The sequence below is a fragment of the Vulpes vulpes genome, chromosome 13 (genome assembly GCF_048418805.1).
Source record: "Vulpes vulpes isolate BD-2025 chromosome 13, VulVul3, whole genome shotgun sequence".
NCBI classification, from domain to species: Eukaryota; Metazoa; Chordata; class Mammalia; order Carnivora; family Canidae; genus Vulpes; species Vulpes vulpes.
Genome location: NC_132792.1, coordinates 90,219,923 through 90,241,225, shown reverse-complemented (window position 1 = coordinate 90,241,225; position 21,303 = coordinate 90,219,923). Strand labels below are relative to the sequence as shown.

General features: G+C 43.3%; 1 protein-coding gene across 23 annotated transcripts in view; it reads right to left on the bottom strand.

Moving 5' to 3' along the window:
* Positions 1–21,303, bottom strand: part of DLGAP1 (DLG associated protein 1) — an 867,925-nt gene that overhangs the window by 7,335 nt on the left and 839,287 nt on the right. For all 23 annotated transcript variants that reach the window (XM_072734994.1, XM_072734998.1, XM_072734996.1 and 20 more), the window contains one exon: positions 4,098–4,189. In XM_072734994.1, coding sequence (XP_072591095.1) covers positions 4,098–4,189 — 92 coding nt within the window. The remainder of the gene's footprint in view (positions 1–4,097; positions 4,190–21,303) is intronic.

Below are 21,303 nucleotides of genomic sequence, written 5' to 3'. Positions count from 1 at the left end.
TCAAATGGTAATTTTATACACTCATCCCTCTGAGTCAATGATCCTCAAATGTCAAGGTTGTAAAACTCTTCTTTTGTAATACAACATCTATCAATGTGATAGGGGGAGAGAGGCCAAACATCAAAAAACTATGGCAAGATGCATTTAAAACCTTTTTAAATGAAGATACTGTCTCTGGGGAAAAATACAATATATTATTATTAGATTTGGAATGTGACTCCATGCCATCCAACTTATTCAGAGAACAGATAATGAATCTATGGTAAGATTTGTTTTAGCAATTGTGTTGAGTGAAACAATAGGGTAAACAAATGATGAGTAATAAAATAATTGGATTTTTATAGTACTATGTGTTTAACAATTAAGATGTTACTAATGTAGGAAGTTATTTTATCATAAAGTAGTTTGACAGAATCATTTGGAAATGAGTTTTCAATCAACTATAACATAAAATAGCAAATGTGAGAACACATATCTACACATACACATAGATGTCTGTAATGACCTATTTTCTAGGTAATATTAAATAGTCTTCAGTGTTTAAGGATTGACTTTTTCCCCCCATCCATATATCCCTGAGAGGTACTACAAAGTATAAACCACTAATTTGTATGATGTAAACCAGACAAAACATAACTAACAGATTGAAGGTGTCCTGCTCATTGTTAATCACTATCACCAATAGTAGCTAAAGGCATTCATGGTTAACTGGGTGGGAGCCTCCAGATGTCAGAGGCTTCCATCTGGTCAGTTTTGGTTACCTGTGGGTATTCAAGCCAGCTTGATACACTGTGAAACCTCACACCATATAATAACCTGAGGCCATTTGTACTTGAAAAACCAACTTTCAGAAAGTGCAAGTGCATAAAGTTAATAGGTTACAAAGAACCTTTTAGCCCTTGAGGGACTAACATTATTGGTCTGGCTTCCAAATAAATACAAGTAAAAATGTATTTATAAAGTTATACTTCTAAAACTACCCATAGTTCTGGAATTCATTGGAAGATGTAAATTCTAAAGTTTGTTAAGTGTATGGTTTAAACTCTAGTCTACTGACACTAGAACTTAAACTAAAGACTTTCTCTGTAGTTTTTTCATTTAGGAAGCTAACGAAAAATTTTTTCAACATCTAGTTTCAGAACAGATAGATAATAGCTTTAACAAAGTACACTGCAAATAGAGTTTTATGGTCTTCCTTATCTCCCCAGCAACTAAGAACTAAATTGTTCATATTTGGGAATTTACTAAAGTCTTTTAGGTCACAAGTCCTATTGGCAAAATTGTTTCAGTGGAGCAATGCATGACATGATAGTTGGGTAGGCCCAAAGAGTTTGTTTAATTCTGTACCGTGGGCAATTTGTTCTATCCTCACCAAGAATCTCTTGCCCCTGCATGGTCAAGGGGACAGACAGGGAAGCAAGGAGAAAATCTGTGGGTCATGTGACATTCCATGCACAAGGAGTTCATGTTCTTGCCTGAGACTGAACCAGACTTGTAGATCAGAGGTGATGGAGGGTGTGGAAGGATGAAGGGGGCTGGGTTCCTTAGTTTAGTTTGTTTGGGAAAAGTAATGCTTGTCCATTTATTCTATGCCTGAAACTCTAGCCTGGGATAACATGCAAGGGCTTCAAGTGTTTTCTTCCTCAGGGTAAGAACTCAAGGAAGGAGAGCTGGGTCTGGTTGTGGCCAATCTTAGCTGCATTTTCTGAACTAGGCAATGCCACCACCCAGCAATCATGTTTCTTACTCCAGAGGAGGCAGAGACACCGATCAGTCCCACATCCCTCTAGGAGGGTGAGAAGTAGAACTCAATAGTAGAAGTCTTGGGGTTAAGGGGATATCAAACAGGGACAGAGGTCGAACAGACTGGGATTTGAGTTTTGGCTTTGCCTCTTACGGTGACCCTGGCCAAATTATGTATTTATTTATCATTTTTTTTCCTGGCCAAGTTATTTAGCTTTCTCATATCCATTTTCCTCAACTGTAAAGCTGTCATAAAAATAATGTCACTATCTGCTCCATCTGGATTGAACCATATCATACATCTATCGGCCCTCAGCACAGTGCCTGGCACACAGTGGGCTTTCCGTCTTCCCCTTCTGGGGCAGGATCTGAATCAGCCATCATCGGTGGCTCTCTGCCTAAAGTGTAGTTCTGCTTCCTGCGTCTAACACGCTGCCCACATTTCCAACTAAGTTCCTCTAGTGGTGAAGGCACGTGAACTCATCAAGAACTGGGAAATGTCAAAAGCTGGCTTTAACAAAGTTAACCTTTCCTAGAAATCCGCAAATTTTTCAAAACGTTTTGTCTGCAATGTCATCCTCAAAATCTGCACAGTGTTAGTGTTCTACTTCATAATATATCTGCTTATCCTATAATTCTGTTAAAAAGTGTGCTGTGTTTGCCCTATAGTGTGTATATATGGGTTTCCATGTATTCTTTAGCCAGTTTGAGACATATAGCTTTATATGAACTTTTGTACATTTAAAGAGCAAAGAGTCGTGTTAATTAAGATCTGTGACACATTAGCAAGTTTGCAAATTAGCAGGAATTCTGTTCGTGGCACACAGTGAAGCTCAATAAAACATTTGTTGGATTCAGTTATCAGTACATTTACTAATCTATATTATCTCATAATCCGGAATAGAATTTCTGAGAAGGAGGAAAAAGGGTCAGGTAATTTTTGCTGAGGGAAGGGAAGAGAAACTGCAGATGTGGGGGGTGGGTGTGAGGAGGAGGAAAAGGATAGCTCCCAAAAGCGAAGTTTCAGAAAGAGAAGCCTGATGCAGAGGAGTGGAGAACACCAACTTTTGCATGCTTTCCACTTTCTCTTGATTGAACCCCATCTTGATAAATCAATCCCATTCAGTCTATATTTGTCCTTGTGAACAAGAAGATGTGGTTAAAACTCTAAAATCATAGCCAATTAGATTGCAAATGATCATGTTTTTACTTTCCACAAGATAAACAAATTGCTTTTCATGTTCTTTGTTTTAGAGCAAGCCTGACCAACAATTGGCCAATAAACACTGTTCTTATGGAACAACATTTGCAGAGATCATAGCAGTTTTTTTAAAGAGGCATATGTGAGGAAGCTCTTGCCCTTGTATTTTGCAGCCAATTTTAAAAATGTTGACGCTAGTGGTGTTTTTGTGTCTTCGTTTTTCTTTCTTTCTTTCTTTCTTTTTTTTTTAAAGATTTTATTTATTTTTTTGAGAGAGAGAGAGAGTGAGAGCACGAGGGGGAAGAGCAGGCTCCCCACTGAGCAGAGAGCCTGGCGTGGGGCTTGATCTTAGGACCCTGGGATCACCGCCCAAGCCACAGGTGGATGCTCAACAGACTGAGCCACCCAGGCACCATTGTTTTTCTTTATTCGGTTTCTGTATGTCCAAGAAAGATGAATTATTCATCCCTCTCAAGGAGATCGAATCTATCCTTTGCGATGCTGTCCACCTCTGGCCTTGAATTAAAACTGAACCCTGATGATGAAACAGGCACTGAGGGTATTTTGGAAGGAAAATCATTATCCAAAATGGTTTTCTGTCATACTATTTTTGAAATATCAGGCAGTTCCATATTTTGGTAAGAATTATGAAATCAGGGCTGCCACATGAAAGCCAGGAAGATGGAAAATTTTCTGTTATAAAAAAAAACAAAACAATGGGATGCCTCGGTGGCTCAGTGGTTGGGCATCTACCTTTGGCTGAGGTCTGGATCCCAGAGTCCCAGGATAGAGTCCCTCATTGGGCTCCCTGCACGGAGCCTGCTTCTCCCTCGACCTATGTCTCTGCCTTTCTCTCCGCGTGTCTCAAGAATAAATAAAATCTTAAAAAAAAAAAAAAAAAAAACACAGAAAATGGGAGTTTTAATCTGATTGGATTTATCTTCTAAGATAATTTAAATATAAAACTGATATTTCTAATTTTAAGAAAAGCAGGAAACAGGATTCGTCAGAAAACTCGCTCTCTTACAGGTGAGAGAGTCCAACGGGCCTTCATGTGGCTCAAAATCAGTTTTGCTTCAGTTGGCACCAGTCTTGACAACCTGCTCTTCTCCTGACTAGCTGGGAAGTGGGAGCGACGGGGAATGTTACCTACCAGGTTTTCTTCACACAGTTCTCTGAACTGGTAGAATTTCTGGGCCATGAGAAGTTGGGCACTGCCCACTGCGGTGCGGATTTTCCCTAGAACTGAAAAGAGCAAACATACAAGAAGTTTACACATTAGGTCTCACTGCTGAGATTTAGTCTGGTAAAGCAAGGAGGAAGTTACGCTGTCATAATTAGGGAAAACAGCACACACGCAGCTCGTGAACACACCCCCACACTCCAGATGTCAGGGGCTTCCATCTGGTCAGTTTTGGTTACCTGTGGGTATTCAAGCCAGCTTGATACACTGTGAAACCTCACACCACATAACAACCTGAGGCCATCTGTACTTGAAAAACCAACTTTCAGAAAGTGCAAAGTCATCAAAGTTAATAGGTTACAAAGAACCTTTTAGCCCTTGATAGACTAACATTATTGGTCTGGCTTCCAAATAAATACAAGTAAAAATGTATTTATAAAGTTATACTTCTAGGGCAGCCCAGGTGGCCCAGCAGTTTAGTGCTGCCTTCTGCCCAGGGTGTGATCCTGGGGACCCAGGTCGAGTCCCACGTTGGGCTCCCTGTGTGGAGCCTGCTTCTCCCTCTGCCTGTGTCTCTGCCTCTGTGTGTGTGTGTGTGTGTGTGTGTGTGTGTATGCGTGTTTCTCATGAATAAATATATAAAATCTTTTAAAAAAATGAAGTTAAACACACACACACACACTGCCCCGTGCTGGTCTACAGAACAGAGAGAGGCTCCTAGGTTGACGTGTAAAACCGACTTGGAAAAAAAAACACATGCTCATCACACACATTTCTTAGGGATGACGAAGTGTTCCATCACAGCGCCGGCGGTGCCCGAGAGAAGAGGCACATCGGTCCCCCCAGGCCTTTTACTGTAGGGATGAATGTCAAGTGTTTATCAACACAGTTATGGATTTACAATCAGGGTCCGCTGGCTCGTTTTTTCTGGTCCAAATCTGAACACAAGAAAGGCCATCCTACCCTGGATGGGGGGGCTCTGGGCACCCCCACATCCTATAGCCACAGCCTTAGGTCCTTTTCCGGAGCCCGGCCACCGGGGCTGTCAGGAAAGTGCCATGGCCAGTTGAAAGATTTCCTAAGGAAGGAACATTTTCAGCCTGTTGCCTAGGGAACGCCAGCACCGGTCCAGCTTTTCCACTCGACACACCAATTTTATTGTTAATATAGGTTTAATTCCCTATGCACTGGGCTGAAAATCTCCTTTGCAAGCTACTTCTTGTCTTCGGAGGTGTAGACCAAAGCGAGATGTGTGCTGAGCCAGGGGAACCCTGCTGAGCCGGTACCCCGTGCCCCCTGCTGCCCTCCACCTGCGCCCTCCTCCAGGCCGGCAAGGAGGGGAGAGGGCGCCCCATTTGCCTCTGCACAGAAAACCAGAGAGGGGGCCGCTCAGCAGGCCCTGGCCCCGGGCTGCAACCCGCCGGGCATGCCCTGGTTGTCCTGTTGTGGCTTTACAGAGCCTGAGGCCAAGCAGCGGGGCCCACGAGGTCTCCCTTTCTCGACCTCGGTCCCCACGAACTGTGAGGAGAAAACAAAAGAATAAGAATCTTCGTTTGGGCTCAGGGGGTTCTAGCAATTTTCTTCCCTGCTTACAACTGTCAGACTACAAACAAACAAAGCCCAAAACCTCCAACCCCAAACACTGCCAGGCTAGGTAAGGTTAATGATGCACATTACACCTCGACGTTACTCAGTATTTCAGCACACACACACACACACACACACACACACACACATACACACACACACCCGGGAGTCAGGGTGTTCACTTCACACACTCTGTCACCAGTCACAGCAAACTGGCTCCTCAGGGATCGCTGGAGGTCCCTGGACGGCCACCGGACAGCCATTCCTCAGGCCTAAGTGTCTGCTCTTAACGTCTTTTGGGATGGTTATCCTACAACCATCGTAACCCACGGATCCGGGGTGAGGCCCTCCTGCCTTTCTCACACCCCTGAAACAGAAAGGAAAGAGCATATGGAGGAGACACGGGGCATCATCACATCATCGTAGCTAAGGGTTCAGGCTCTGAGGTGCCCGAGGGTTCTTGCTCCAACACTTACCAGCCCCTGCCCCCAACACTTAATCTCTGCGCTAACATGACCTATTTGTAGGGTGAAAGCAGTAATGCCTGGGAAACGCTTAGGACTGTGTCCGATAGGGCAGCCCGGGTGGCTCAGTGGTTCAGCGCTGACTTCGGCCGAGGGCGTGATCCTGGAGACGCAGGATCGAGTCCCATGTCAGGCTCCGTGCATGCAGCCTGCTTCTCCCTCTGCCTCTCTCTGTCTCTCATGAATAAAAAAAAAAAAAAAAAAAAAAAGAAGACAGTGTCCAATATATAGCAAAGGACCAATAGGTGTTTGTTATTCCCGAGGGCCAGGACACTACTCTGCCTCTATGGGTGTCCCACCTGTGGGCCTCACGCTTGCTCTGCCCAGAAGAGAAGAGGAAAAAAACCAAAGTCTGGATCATTTGACGGTCTCCAGACATCGCTGGTTGCTTGGGACAGGTATGTGCTTCGGATGACCTGTCCCAGATCTGAGACAGTTCTGAGGAGGCATTTCCTAAGTGAACATGTGGCTTTAGGCAGACTCCAAGGTCCCTAGAAACATCTCTGAATGATGTTGCTGATGGGTCAGATTGTGACACCAGCAAATCTCAGAATGAACCCTGGGGACTTAGAACTAGTACCAAGGGGTCTCCAATTTGCTGGCTGGGAAATTTGCATAACTCCTGTCACAGAACTCAAGCTATTCTGATATTTTTAAAAACTTTGAGTTAATGGTTCTCAATTACACCTAAATACCTGTGCTGTATAATAGATTACCATAATAAGAGTAGCTAAGTAAGGCAGTGATTCTCAAATGAGAAGAAAACACTGCTCCAATCTTTGAGGCAACACCCAACCCTATATGTAGGGGCTAACTCAGATGTCTTCTTCTTCTTCTTCTTCTTCTTCTTCTTCTTCTTCTTCTTCTTCTTCTTCTTCTTCTTCTTCTTCTTCTTCTTCTCTTCTTCTTCTTCTCCTTCTCCTCCTCCTCCTTCTTTTTTTAAGATTTTATTTATTTATTCATGAGAGAGGTAGAGACATAGGCAGAGGGAGAAGCAGGTGTCCTGTGGGGAGCCTGATGCGGGATTCATCCCAGGACCCCAGGATCACAACCTGAACCAAAAGCAGATGCTCAACCACTGAGCCACTCAGGCATCCCTACAGATGTCTTCTTGAAAGTAAAACAAAGGGTATCTTTCTTCATTCAGCATCGTCTGGTGAGAGCTATAGATTTGGAGCAAAAATGGGACGCCTGGATGGCTCAGCAGAAGGCTCAGAAGCACCTGCCTTCAGCCCAGGGCGTGATCCTGGAGACCCAGAACGGAGTCCCACATGGGGCTCCCTGCATGGAGCCTGCTTCTCCCTCTGCCTGTGTCTCTGCCTCTCTCTCTCTCTCTCTCTCTCTCTGTGTGTGTGTGTGTCTCTCATGAATAAATAAATAAAATCATTTTTAAAAATAAAATAAAATAAAAGATTTGGAGCAAAAATAACTGGGGTGGAGTTGTGACCCTTCTGATTTCCATGTTTTTGTCATCATGTTCCTTGAGTGGAAATTCCCTACTGGCTCTGGGGTTGTGTGCATTTCTAGTGTCTGAGTGATAATCTTTCCTGGGCCCAGGGAGGGGAGATGCTCATGTGGGCCTTCAGTGAAACCATGCAACAGGAGGGCTTGGGGCAAGCAGACAATAACTCCTACTTCTTTGCCCTCTACACTTTTGTATCTAGAGAACTAAAAACTCACTTTAATTTTTTTGAAGCTTTATTTATTTGAGAGAGAAAGAACATGCACACACATGTATATGGTGGGGGAGAGGGAGAGAGAGAGAGGGAGAGAATCTCAAGCAGACTCCACACTGAGTGAGGAGCCTGATGCAGGGCTTGACCTCACAACCCTGAGATCATGACCTGAGCTGAAATAAAAAGTTGGATACTTAGCTGACTGAGCCAGCCAGGCAGGCCTAAAATCTCACTTTAATTTTTAAGAAAAAAAAAAAAAAAGCTCCAATGGACTTTGTTCTGCTTTTCCATTAGACATATACTTGGTGTGTGAGGTAACTCTCTCTTCTCCTGAAGGTAAATTTCCTATTTGTTATGTAAGCCTTGAGGAAGAAAAAAAAAGCAAATGAAGAGGATGTACTCCCGCAGTGGCATTTAGTTGGTTTCCTTCACATTCTGGCCCATATACCTTTCCCAGATTGTTCAACTCAAATATACTCAACCGTTCGTACCACCCATCACTGCATCTTTTGGAATCATGCTTCTCTGCTGTATTTCCTCAGACATGCTATTTAGTGCCAAGATTTATACTGTCTATTTATGTAATATTTAATCATATTATAGGCCTTGTTCTGCTGTGCCACTCTTTTTATGTAGGTAGTCTGGTCTCCCTAGGTGTCTTATAAAACCCTGACAGTTTGTTTTTAAGATTCTTTCTTCCTTTCCTTTCCTTTCCTCCCCAGTTGTTAGTCTATTCCTCCATGGAAGAACAAAATAACAACCCCAAACACTGGTGAACTAAATTCCTCCTATTTTAGAGGTGCCCAAATCCCCCACTTATAATTCTGGACTCTTCTCATCCTACATTAGATGGTTAAAGGTGATCATGAGAGAGACACAGGCCTGGCTTTAGTTCAGCACAAAAAGCCAGGAAGATCTTTTAGAAGGTCATCACTGTTTGGTTTCTGCAAAGATCTGCCTATCCGTATTTTTAAAAAAGATTTTATTTATTTGTTTAAGAAAGAGAGAGACTGAGAGAGCATGAACCCGGGGCTGGGCAGAGTGAGACAGAGAAGCAGACTCCTCGCTGAGCAGGAAGCTTGGGATCATGACCTGAGCTGAAGGCGGACGCTTAACCCACTGAGTCACCCAGGCACCCCTCTGCCTATTTGTATTATTACCTTGTATTTCAAAGCACTTTCACATGCACATCTAATCAGATCCCCTCAGGACCCTGTGAGACAGAGCAGATATCATGATTTCATTTGAGAAAATTGGGCTCCAACTAAGAAGTGCCTTCCCTGGGGCCCTGTCTTCTCTCCACTCCCTCGTTAGTTGTCTTCTTTTCTCTCAACTCCTACTGAAAACTGGGTCTGAATCTACTTAACATTAAGCCAACTGAGGGTGATTTCTTTCCTTAATCAACACTGTCCAGCCAGTGCCCCTGGACAGAAGGGGGGGCGGCCAGAGCAAGCTGATGGAAGAATGTGAGGGAGTTCAGCAAACTCCATCTCTGTTCCACAATCAGATGAGAGAGCAAAGCACATACATGTACATGAAGTAATTGTTGCACAGAGGAATTTCAGGAGTGAAAAGAATGTAGGAACCAGGGATCACTTGAAAGAGATGCTAGTGGGTGTAAGGTTTAAGTCTGGGCTTTCCTTTTAAAGGTTCCACATCATAATAGAAGCTGAGAAAGACTATTTTGGGGTGTGAGATGGGTCTCTTCTGAAAACTCTGGTTTTAAATCTGGCTACAGGCAGATAAAACCCCAGAAAGAAGAGCATACCTCCTCCTTCCCACTGACCCCTGTGGGGGATGACTTTTATTTTGGGACCGAGGAGGTGATTATAAAAGACGTAAGAGTGAAGAAAAGGGCAATCTCCTTTAATCCTGCAAGTGGATCCATGGCAAAGCCACAAGTATGCGGTGGTAGCAGCATAAAACAAGAAGTGCTTGATCCTGAAAGTCTTGTGAGCAGGGAAGACATGGTGAGGAACAGTCAACCGCATTAAAAAAAAAAAAGAAGAAGTCCTTAAGCATAATTAACATATGCAGCCTTTAATATTCCAAGAAGAATTAAGTCTCTCGAACTGAAAAGGCAGAAGCAGTGGTTTTTCTTACTGCTTCTGATTCTTTTTTTTTTTTTTTTTTTTTAAATATTTTACTTATTTATTCATGAGAGACACAGAAAGAGAGGCAGGAAACATAGGCAGAGGGAGAAGCAGGCTCCCTGCAGGGATCCTGATGTGGGTCTCGATCCCAGGACCCCGGGATCATGACCTGAGCCAAAGGCAGACACTCAACCAGGATCCCCACTGTTTCTGATTTTTATCTAGTAGGCCCAACTCCACAATCATCGGGCCCCCACATTAGGCGTCAGAAACGGGGAAGAATAGGCATATTTCTTGTATCTTCAATAGCATGTCCCCGAAACCTGGATGCTAAAGATCAATGCCAGTGGTGAGGCTCACCACTTCCTGCCCAGTGGACATGCGGGGGGTTCCCCACGCCCTGCACCTACACAGTGATTCATCTAGTACACTCCCTTTCCAGTCTCACTTTCCTTCTCTGTGTAGCATACTGGAAAGAGCATGGGGTGGAAGTCAGGAACGCCACTTACCAGAGGCTGGTCTTGGGAGAGTTTAGTGTACTCTCAGACTCGGTTTTCTTTATCTGTCAAATAATCATAATACTATCTTCATAGGATTGCCGATTATTTAATGAAATGATATACAAAAATTGTTAGACTGTAGCAGAAATTGTAACTCCTCTATTCTATTGACATTCTTTAGTTCTTGGGCATTTACCTGGGAAACTAAAAGGTGGCAAGAGCCAAAACAGGGGATTATTTCTGCTGCTAATCTTCATACTCCAACCTCTCTCCCCAGTAGTGTGGACTGATTGAATGTCCTTTTTTTTTTTTTTTTTTTTTTTTTTTTTTTTTGGTGGCTTTCACCCAGGCAGATTTAGGCAAGTGTCAATAACTTCTTTGGTCTGTGTGTATAAGGCATCCATAGCAATTATTCAGGGGCCCAGATCTTCCGGCATAGTCTGGCATGGCTCCCCCACCTATCCGAGCTAGAATAATGGCCAACTGGTTGCTGGGTGATGGAGATACACAGAGAAGACAGACTCTAACCAGTGCTGAAGCTTATCCAGCTGGAGTCTTGTGCAAAAAGCAAGCTCACTGCAAAATGAAGGGCCGGAATCCTCCTCATGAGAAGCAGCTGTACTGCAAAACACACAACAAGGTCCATCATCGAGGGCAGAGCATGCTGGGAAAATCTTGCTAGCCTGGAGATCTACGTTCCCACCTTGTGTTCCAAACAGTGTTTGGTCATGTGGGTCAGTGCCATTATGAACCCATCATCTTCAAACTCAGCTGGTTTTTCATTGCTGTTCATTTGTCCTTTGAGATGATTTGTTATTGCCCTCTCTGACCCTCCCTTTCTGACTCTTACTTGCAACTCAACCCTGCTTCCTCATCTTCAGCAATAACTTTGCCTCCTATGAGATGAAGAAAGCAGAATCAGGCAGGAATATTCTCATTGTTTGGCCTCTCCTAATACTTGTCTAGTCCCCTTAACCTCTAAAGGGTGTGGGGGTTCTCCATGATGGGTGAGCAGTCGACCTTTCTGGTTACTTAGATAACAGCAAAGATGCCAGGTGCCAGAAGAGAATTACTTACATTCATTCTTTTTTTTTATTTTAAGGAGTCATAGTTTAAGGGACACCTGGGGGGACGTATGGGTGGCTCAGTGGTTGGGCGTCTGCCTTTGGCTCAGGGCCTGATCCCAGGGTCACCAGATCGAGTCCCACATTGGGCTCCCCCCAGGAAGCCTGCTTCTCCCTCTGCCTATGTCCCTGCCTCTTTCTCTGTGTTTCTCATGAATAAATAAATAAAATCTTTAAAAATAAAATAAAATAAAATAAAATAAAATAAAATAAAATAAAATAAAATAAAATAAAATAAAATAAAAAAATTTTAAAAATAAGGAACACCTGGGTGGCTCAGTGGTTGAGGGTCTGCCTTTGGCTCAAGTTGTGATCCCGGGGTCCTGGGATAGAGTCTCCCTCTGCCTATGTCCCTGTCTCTCTGTCTGTGTCTCTCATGAATAAACAAATTAAAAATCTTCAAAAAAAAAAAAAAAAAAGAAAGAAATCACCCTTTAATATTTTGGTGACTACTTTTCCTGAAAACAGACACCTACACATCCATACATCATATCCCATTGTGTATGTGGGACCATGCATACATACTCTTGCATAAACTGCATTTTTTAATGCAGCATAACATCACAAATATATTTCCATATCAATAAATACATTTCTGCAATTATATTTCCACACTATAATTTTAATAGCTACGTACTAGTTCATGATATAGGGTTTATGTGTTTTATATTGAAAATAACTTCTATTTGTTTCTAATGTCACCTCTAAAGACTTTTTCTTTTCTTTTTGGAGATTTTTAATTTATTTATTCGTGAGAGATACAGAGAGAGAGAGGCAGAGACACAGGCAGAGGGAGAAGCAGGCTCCATGCAGGGAGCCCAATATGGGACTCCATCCCGGGACCCCAGGATCACGCCCTGAGCTGAAGGCAGAGGCTCAATGGCTGAGCCACCCACGGGTTCCTTAAAGACTTTTTCTACATTCACTCTTCTCATATACCTGAGTCCTCGGCCTTATTCCCTTCTCGTTGCTCTGATAATATACTACATAAATCTGTCCCCATCTCTACAATCTCTGTTTCCTGTGCTAGAACACTACTGGGGATGCCTATGAGCATCCATCCTCCCATCACTCTCATTCTAAACGGTGGTAGTCATGGGGGATCCTCCCCCATCTCATGATCCCCTCCAGCCTAGTTTATATTTAAAATTCCTCTTCTTCCTTGTCCTGGGCTGCACTGAGTCTTCCCAAGATTCAAAGATTGAAGTCCTAACCCCCAATACCTTAGAATATGACTGTATTTGGAGACAGGGCCTTTGATTCAGTAATTAAATTAAAAAGAGGTCATCAGGGTGGGTCCTCACGCAATGTAACTGGTGTCCTTATAAGAGGAGATCAGAACACAGACCCACAGAGGGAAGATCAGTTGCAAGCCAAGGGGCCTCAGAAGAAACCAGCACCTTGATTTCAGACTTCCAGCCTCCCAAACCGAAAACGTCATCTCTGTTCAGGCCAGCAGTGTGTGGGACTTTGTGATGGCAGCCCTGGTGGACTAACACCTTCCTGTGAATGCTCTGGAAAGGACAGACTGCCTCTGCTCCTCTACTTCCTCAGCCACCATTTGTCTCCCTACTCTGCCACCTGGCCTCTCCTCACCCCCCTTACCCCCCACCCCCCATAGCTCTGCATTTGGCACAAAGGCTCCCACACACAGTCTCTGGCTCTGACACTGCATTCTTTCTTCCTTAGGGCTCTCTCCTGTCACCTCATAAATGCTGAACACAAAATTCAGTCCCAAGCCCACTTTCCTTACTCTGCTTGCACCAGTTCATCACTCTCCTCGTTTCAGCTATTTTGGAAATTTGTTTGTTTCCCAGATGTGTAACTCCAGCGTCTAACAAGCCCTCAAGCTGCAGGGCTGCATAGCTGAGCATCCACCCGACACCTCTTGTCTCCCCAGATCCGTATTTCCCTCAGGACTCCCTAGCTGATTACTACTAGGGTGACCAGGCTTCGTCACCCCATCCACCCTGTGACTGTTCTCCCTCTCTTGCCAATCTTGGAGGTTTGGTTTTATTTAGTAGGGGAACTAGAGCGTCTTTTTATCGCATATAATTTCCATGCTTAAGACTTTCCCATGGCTCCTTCTCATCCCTGGGGTAAGTGGGGAACTCTCTTCAATGGCTTGTAGGCAAGACCCACCTGTTCAGCTTTACCTCTGCGCCCTCCCCTGTGCTCTGGGTCCCCAGCTGCCCACATCTAAAAGCTGTTCTCTTCTCAGTGCCTTTGCTCAGGCTAGACACCAAGCTGGGGATGCCCCCTGCCTTGGTTCCTTCACTAACTCATCATCCTGCACTTAGGTATACCTCCTCCAGAAAACTCTACCTCCTTTCCCCTCTCCCTCCCTGTTACTCCTTAAGTTGCATAGAACTCTCTGCCCTTTCCACATTCTTTCCAACATGATCTATTTATATGTCTGACTTTCTAACCAAACCTCAAATCCTTCAATGGCACAGACTGTGCCCGTGTAATTCCTGGTGTCCCGCTGAAGAAGTAAGTTTTGAAACTAACGGACTCATCTACAAAGTTTATGTTAACCAGAAAAATAAATTAGCTACAACTTTCCAGGACTCCCACATTCTGATTCTTTAAGGTTTTAGCATGTCTAGCGTCACTTTTTAAGTTAGAGTTCTGACTAATTAATTAGCTAATACAGTCTCAGTTGGGCTATGATTCCTTTTGGGTTTCTGTTTCTAGAACTATTTGGGCAGAGTTAGGCTGACTTCTTGTTACTCATCTGGCTCTCCCCAATCCCAGTTGTAGACTTTAAGGGTGAAGAGGGAAAAGGAAAAAAAAGAAGAGGGAAAAGGAATTTTTAAAAAGTAGATCTACCCACTTTCTTTAAATTCATGTGGATTTGCCACACCAAATCTGTGTGATTTCAAGTTGGGATTATTCACGTAGAGGCATTCTTATTTACAAGTGTGTCCTCGTGGAAAAAAATTTCTCCAACCAACTGCCCAGCTGCTCCTCAAACACGTTTGTGATCCAGACCTACTGTCAACAAAGGGTCTCCATAGAAAACATGGATCTGTTTCTTTCCTGGCTGATGGTGGTTGCTCTGTATTTTACAAGAGTGCATTTTTTTTTTTTTTGAGCCAAAAGTCAGTGGTTAATGAATACAGAATAGAATTCTCAAGTACAATTTATACCATAGGGGACACCTGGGTGGCTCAATGGTTGAGCATCTTCCTTTAGCCCAGGGCATGATTCTGGAGACCCAGGATCTAATCCCACATCGGGCTCCCTGCATGGAGCCTGCTTCTCTCTCTCTGCCTATGTCTCTGCCTCTCTCTGTGTGTCTCTTGTAAATAAATAAATAAATAAAATCTTAAAAAAAAAAAAGAAATTATGCCATAGGCTAAAAGCTTCTGTAGTGTTAAGACATGGTGAGGGCAGGGGGGTAGGGTGGGGTCAGGAGGTATTTCTTTGTAAAGAGCAAGTTTTCAAAAGCTCAACTAATTTAATTTTTTCTCTCAGTCCATACTCCAGGAGTCTTACTCATAAAAGATGGTTATATTTCAATCCATATTTCAATTTATATGAGCTATGAAATAAGAACATCATTTCTTGAGCTTTTGAAAGCCCAGTGAAATGAAATTAGTTGACATTTCCCTTGGGACACCCGGGTGGCTCAGCAATTGAGCATCTGTCTTCGGCTCAGGGCGTGATCCAGAGGTCCCGGGATCGAGTCCCACATCGGGCTCCCCACAGGAAGCCTGCTTCTCCCTCTGCCTGTGTCTCTGCCTCTCTCTGTGTCTCTCTCATGATTAAATAAATAAAATCTTTAAAAACAAAACAAAACAAAGATCCCTTGGCAATACAGAAGAAAAGAACTAAATCCTCTGTTGAAGACTATTGCAAATATATTCCCCATAAATAGTTACTGTTGGAGAAAACCAGCAGAGTTCTTACCCGGGAGCTTGCCCCCGTGCTTCTCTGCGATCTCTGCCTCACTGCAGTGCAGAGGTAGTTTGGAAACTGAGACACCACCGCCTGCGGCCTCCGCACCGGGAGATCCTCTGCAGGCCTGGCCTTCACTTTGCCACACACTCCACCTCTCCATGCGGGCACCCTCCTCAGCCTCAGCCTCCAGACTACTCCCAACAGAACACGCCCACAAAAGGATGCTCTGTGATGGCCTTCTGGCATCCAGACCTTTTTCTTTGTGACCTGTGCTGTGCAGAGCAAAGTAAACTGAGCCTTCCAGAAGGTTAAGCATAAGACACATCACACATGCACGATTTCCTTGTCATTACTGCCACTTCCTCTGTGGTCACTAATTTCAGGTTGGCGAGACCTTAAAAGAAAGACTCTGCAGTGTGTGTGTGTGTGTAGGGGTGGTGGTGGTGTGTGTGCGAGTGCGTGTGTGCGTGACGGCTGGAGGAGGGAGGGAATTTTTGAAGATGACTTCAAAAGTAAGATGAGGGGGATCCCTGGATGGCTCAGCGGTTTAGTGCCTGCCTTCAGCCCAGGGTGTGATCCTGGAGAACCGGGATCGAGTCCCACATCAGGCTTCCTGCATGGAGCCTGCTTCTCCCTATGCCTGTGTCTCTGCCTGTGTGTGTGTGTGTGTGTGTGTGTGTGTGATGAATAAATAAATAAAATGTTTTTAAAAATTTTTTTTTTAAAAAGTAAGATGAGAATAAACAGAAAAGAGCCAGGATGCACCCACCTCACCCTGCTTCAAAACACACGAGGCTTCAGGCAGATGACCTGCAGAAATCAGAGGCCGTGCTCCTTTGCTTGCCACCCACAGGCTGCAGGGCCACGCCACGGGCAACACGGGCCACAGGAGCCCGGTGACCGCACTGATCGGCGCTCCCAGTGATGACCGTGTGCAGCTTCTGTAACTCAACCTGAAACCAGGTGAACCCCCACTGCAGGTTTCATCACCAGCCCCACGTTCGCTGCCAAGGCTCACAAGCCTTCTGGGGGGACCCAAGGCCAAGTTTCACTAACTTGGATGCTATTACCAGGCAAAATTAAAGCGGAATTAATCGGCCTCCTGCACACGCTCTAGGTTTATCAGTTCATTTCAGATAAAGCCTGAAAATTCCGCATATAAGTTGTCCACAATTCAGGAGGCAAAGATAGATTTCTGAGGACAATCAGCCAGTATTTCGCCCTGGGGCCACTGAAACCTGAGCCTCTGTTTTTCGCCCGCATTGCTAGACTGCATTCCTAGTTAGGAGCATTTGGTTCCATCTGGCCATTTCATTCCCGGTCAGATAATACCAGACGTATCTATGTAACATACAAGCCACTGTCAAACAGCACTGAGCCATCTCCCCGAGACAGCTGGTTCACACAAGGGCTTCATTGTCTGAGAAAAGCTTGTATCATTTTACTTCAAGTGCTGGGGGAACAAGCATTCTATCAGCTGCCAGGCCTCGGAGGAAACCTCACTCGCTGCAGATTTTTATTATTTGGTCACCAAGCCAAAACTCTACCACTGACTCCTGGGGATGAACATTTAAAACAAGAACTGAAGTCTCTGCTCTGCTTTTATTTTTATCGGGGAACATAATAGCTCCATGCACCCAAAGAATTTACAGTTACACTTTGCAAAGATAATACCACGTTACCAGGCGACCACAAATGCCTGTTCTCATTCTGCCCTTTGTTGCACACATTTCACAGCTTCAGGTAAACCAGGAAAGGGTTTTTCCAGTTCTGGAATGTCGAAAACAACGTCCCTAGGAAGCAGCTGTCAGAATCTGGATAGTGGCATCGTAAAATAATTGATAACTGAATAATTATATAAAATCGATGGCTCCTTTCTTTTTTAATGCTCTAATCAGGAAAGATGACTGCAACTGCCCAAGACCCTAAATCTGGATCTCATGCTCCCACTGAGCGAATAGGTTCTGTTCCTAACTTCTTTTTCATCCCCCATGAACATAGCGCATTTTAAATTCAGGAAGATATTGAATGAAATACCTCACATTCTTTCTTTTTTTTTTTTTTTAAGATTTTATTTATTTACTTGAGAGAGAGACTGCACACAGAGGGAGAGGGAGAAGCAAACGCCCCCACTGAGCAGGGAGCCCAACTCGGGACTTGATCCCATGACCCATGAGATCATGACCTAAGCCGAAGGCATATGCTCAACCAACTGAGCCACCCAGGTCCCCAATACCTTACATTCTTATAAGCGTGATGAATAACTATGAACATGATGATAGAGTGCTTCTTCCACTCCTTTCAGCTGCTGAAGACTTTTTTTGGAGGGAGGCAGGATTTTTTTGTGTGGTAAAATATACATCAGATCTACATTTCAACCATGTTTAAGTGTACAGTTCAGAGGCTTTAGGTGCAATTCAGAGGCATTTTAGGAACATTTTTTAATATTTAAGAATTGGGATGATTCTGGTGCCCTACAAAATAAACTAAGCAAGTATGGTAAGGATCTTCCTTTCTCTCACTCTAAACTACTTCCCCTTCCATGATGATTTTGAAGATACATCTCATAGGAGAGACCTGTCAAGGAGCCACCTACATCATATACCTTGAATGGACCTTCTTGTAGGGGACCCCAAAACACATAAGGTGGCTTGGCCAAGAGATAGATATATCCAGGCTTGACCCATATGTCAAAGCTATTTTTCTGGATGTACACAAATTTTTTTTGAAGCTGGTAACTCAGACATTGGCTGTGCCTACCGGACAGGACTGGCCTCTCTTCCTCTTTTTCTTTTCTTTTTTTTTTTAATAAAAAAAGAAAAGACTAAATTAGAGAATGAGTAAAACAAAGGCCCTCTACGGCTCCAGGCACAGTTATCAGAACAGAATTGTGGTTGCCAAGGAGCCAGAGACAGATACGTATGGAGAGCTTTAGAGGACAGCACCAAGCGACACACGACACACGGAGTGTTATTATCTTGTCAAATGTTATTCATGTTGTATCTGTCCTATCAGACACTTCTGTGTTCTGTGACCTTGGACAAGATCCTGCCAGAGAGCTGTTCTGAGGGCAAATAAAACACCTGTCAAACCCTCCGGCCCACTGCCAGGGGTATTGTAAGGACAAGACGAATATTCTCTCATGTGCTTCTATTTTCCCTTCCTCCTGGGGAGGGTGGCCACAGCTCTCTGGTCAGACCCTCACGGATTGGAGTTTGCCTCATTGGAAATTGGCAACTCTTTGACCTGTGAAATTTGGCATGGGAAGTTACCTCTGCACTATTTAGAATTCTGGGATGCTGGTAGATTGAGGCTCTTGGGTGTGAAGGATAAAGCTTTCAAGTGCTTGTCAAATGGAATCGTGTCCAAGAGCTGGACGGGGCATAGAGGGTTCATCTAGATTATTCAGCTGACCAACACAGAAGTCCTTTCTACCATTTCTGTGGCAGGTGCTCATCTCTCTCTGCCAGATTCTTGCTCTGATGATCAGAAGAGCTCATCACCTCACCAGGGAAGCCCCCTTCCCATTTCTGGCAACAACAACTGCTAGTTACTCATGGAGTATTCTGTAGTATTCTGGGAAACATTTTTGCAAGGTAAAATACTTTTGTAAAACAGAATTTCCAAAATATTTCGAGGACTCAAATACATATTCAATGATCCCCTACTATGTACCGGAACCATCAGAGGGGCGGTGGGCTGTACAGATGAGTGAAATAAGAATAATTTCTGTCCTCAGAGAGCTCACTTTACAGTGGAGGAGAGATAAATAGACGAGTGTAAAATACTGTTGGAAATTGCTGATAGACAAATGTACAGGCTATTATGGAATCACCAGGGAGACACACCCAATTGAGCCTGAGGGGAAGCATTCCACAAACTTCCAGAAGGTGAGGCCCAAGCTGAGACTTGAAGGAAGTCTAGGCAAGATGGACTTATATGAATGGATGCTACTAATTTGAATCAGCTCCGTACATTCAAAAAAGCATAAAGGGCATTTACATCTAAAATTTGTGTTAGCAAAATAACTAATTAACTAAATAAATAAATAAAATAAAATTTGTGTTAGCTGTTTGACCTAAAGTTATAAAATTATAGGGAAGCCTGGGTGGCTCAGGGATTGAGCATATCCCTTTGGCTCAAGGTGTGATCCTGGAGTCCTGGGATCGAGTCCCGCATGGGGCTCCCTGCATGGAGCCTGCCTTGCCCTCCACCTATGTCTCTGCCTCTGTCTGTCTCTCATGAATAAATGAATAAAAATTTTCAAAAAATAAAAAAATTTAAATTTATAAAATTATATTCGAAAAAATTAATAATTTGGACTTTTCACTACAGACCATTGACTTTATTTATTTTATTTTATTTTTTTATTTTTGAAGACCATTGGCTTTAAAACTGTATTCTAGAAACCCTAGAATCTTTTGGCTGTTGGGGGAGGGGGAGAGGTGTTGCTAGAGATCTTGGCATTAGAGGCTATGTTTCTTTCTTTCTTTCTTTCTTTCTTTCTTTCTTTCTTTCTTTCTTTCTTTTTTTTTTTTTTTAAGATTTTATTTATTTGTTCATGAGAGAAACAGAGAGAGAGGCAGAGACACAGGCAGAGAGAGAAGTAGACTCCCCACAGGATGCCCAACGTGGGACTCGATCTCAGGACCCCAGGATCATGATCTGAGTCAAAGGCAGACGCTCAACCACTGAGACACCCAGATGCCCCTAAAATATGTTTCAAACTACAAAGGAAGACCAATGGCCCAGTGAAGCAGGTTTTGTTGCACACTTGCCACCTAAGACTGATTTACTCAGTTTAGTGCTTTTAAAGCAAAGTATCAAAAAATACTCCCACCCCTGGTTATCTTTGTCTGTTCTGCAACCACGACCACTGCACCTCCCTCCAGGCAGCAACCTTGTAAAATAAAGTGGTAGATCTGAGAAAATTTATCACTACTCTGAAGAAAATGTCCACAAGGTGTATACCTTATTAATGGTGGGAACTTCATGTACAAGGATAGCAATTATTATTCTTTAGAACCCCAACCCTTGTTATAGCAAAATATCTTCATATGGAATAGATTTGTTAAGTCCTATGTATAAGTTAATATTTTAAATAACGTGAAGTAAAATTCTATAACAGTAAATGAATGGGTTGCTCCTTCGTGTTCATTACCTTGGGACTTTTCCAATAGTGTATGTTTCTAAATACAAAAACACTTCCCTTTTATCCCAAACACAAGATAAGAACTTGGTTTTCTTTTTTTAAATTTATTATTATTTATTTATTTATTAATGTATTTACTTATGGAGAACTCAGTTTTCTGACAAGACTTTCGCCTTTCAAATACATGTGTTTGTATCAAAACATGTTAACTTGTTTTCATACCTCCTTTAGTGTCACAGAAGATTTTCCTAAATCTTAGTGTCACAGATTTTCCTAAATCTTGATACAATGACTGTCCTCATGCATCATTATAAAGCTGGGTTGAGAGAAGGAGATCTACTCTTAGATGGAAAAACAAAACCGGAAACAAAAAACAACAAAAATCCAGATCAAAAGACAACAGATGAGCAGCTTTCCTAGGTCCTATTTGAAGTCCACCAGAAATTAGAATGAGCCCCCGGTTAATGAGTTGAATGCACTGAAATCTGAAAGGTAGCTTGTTCTGTTGAGCAGTGCACCAGAGGCTGTTGCTCCTTAGACACTAGGATTTTTCCTAGGAAGAATCCAAGGAACTTTGGTTATACCCACAAGGGAAAAGGAGAATAAGATGTAAG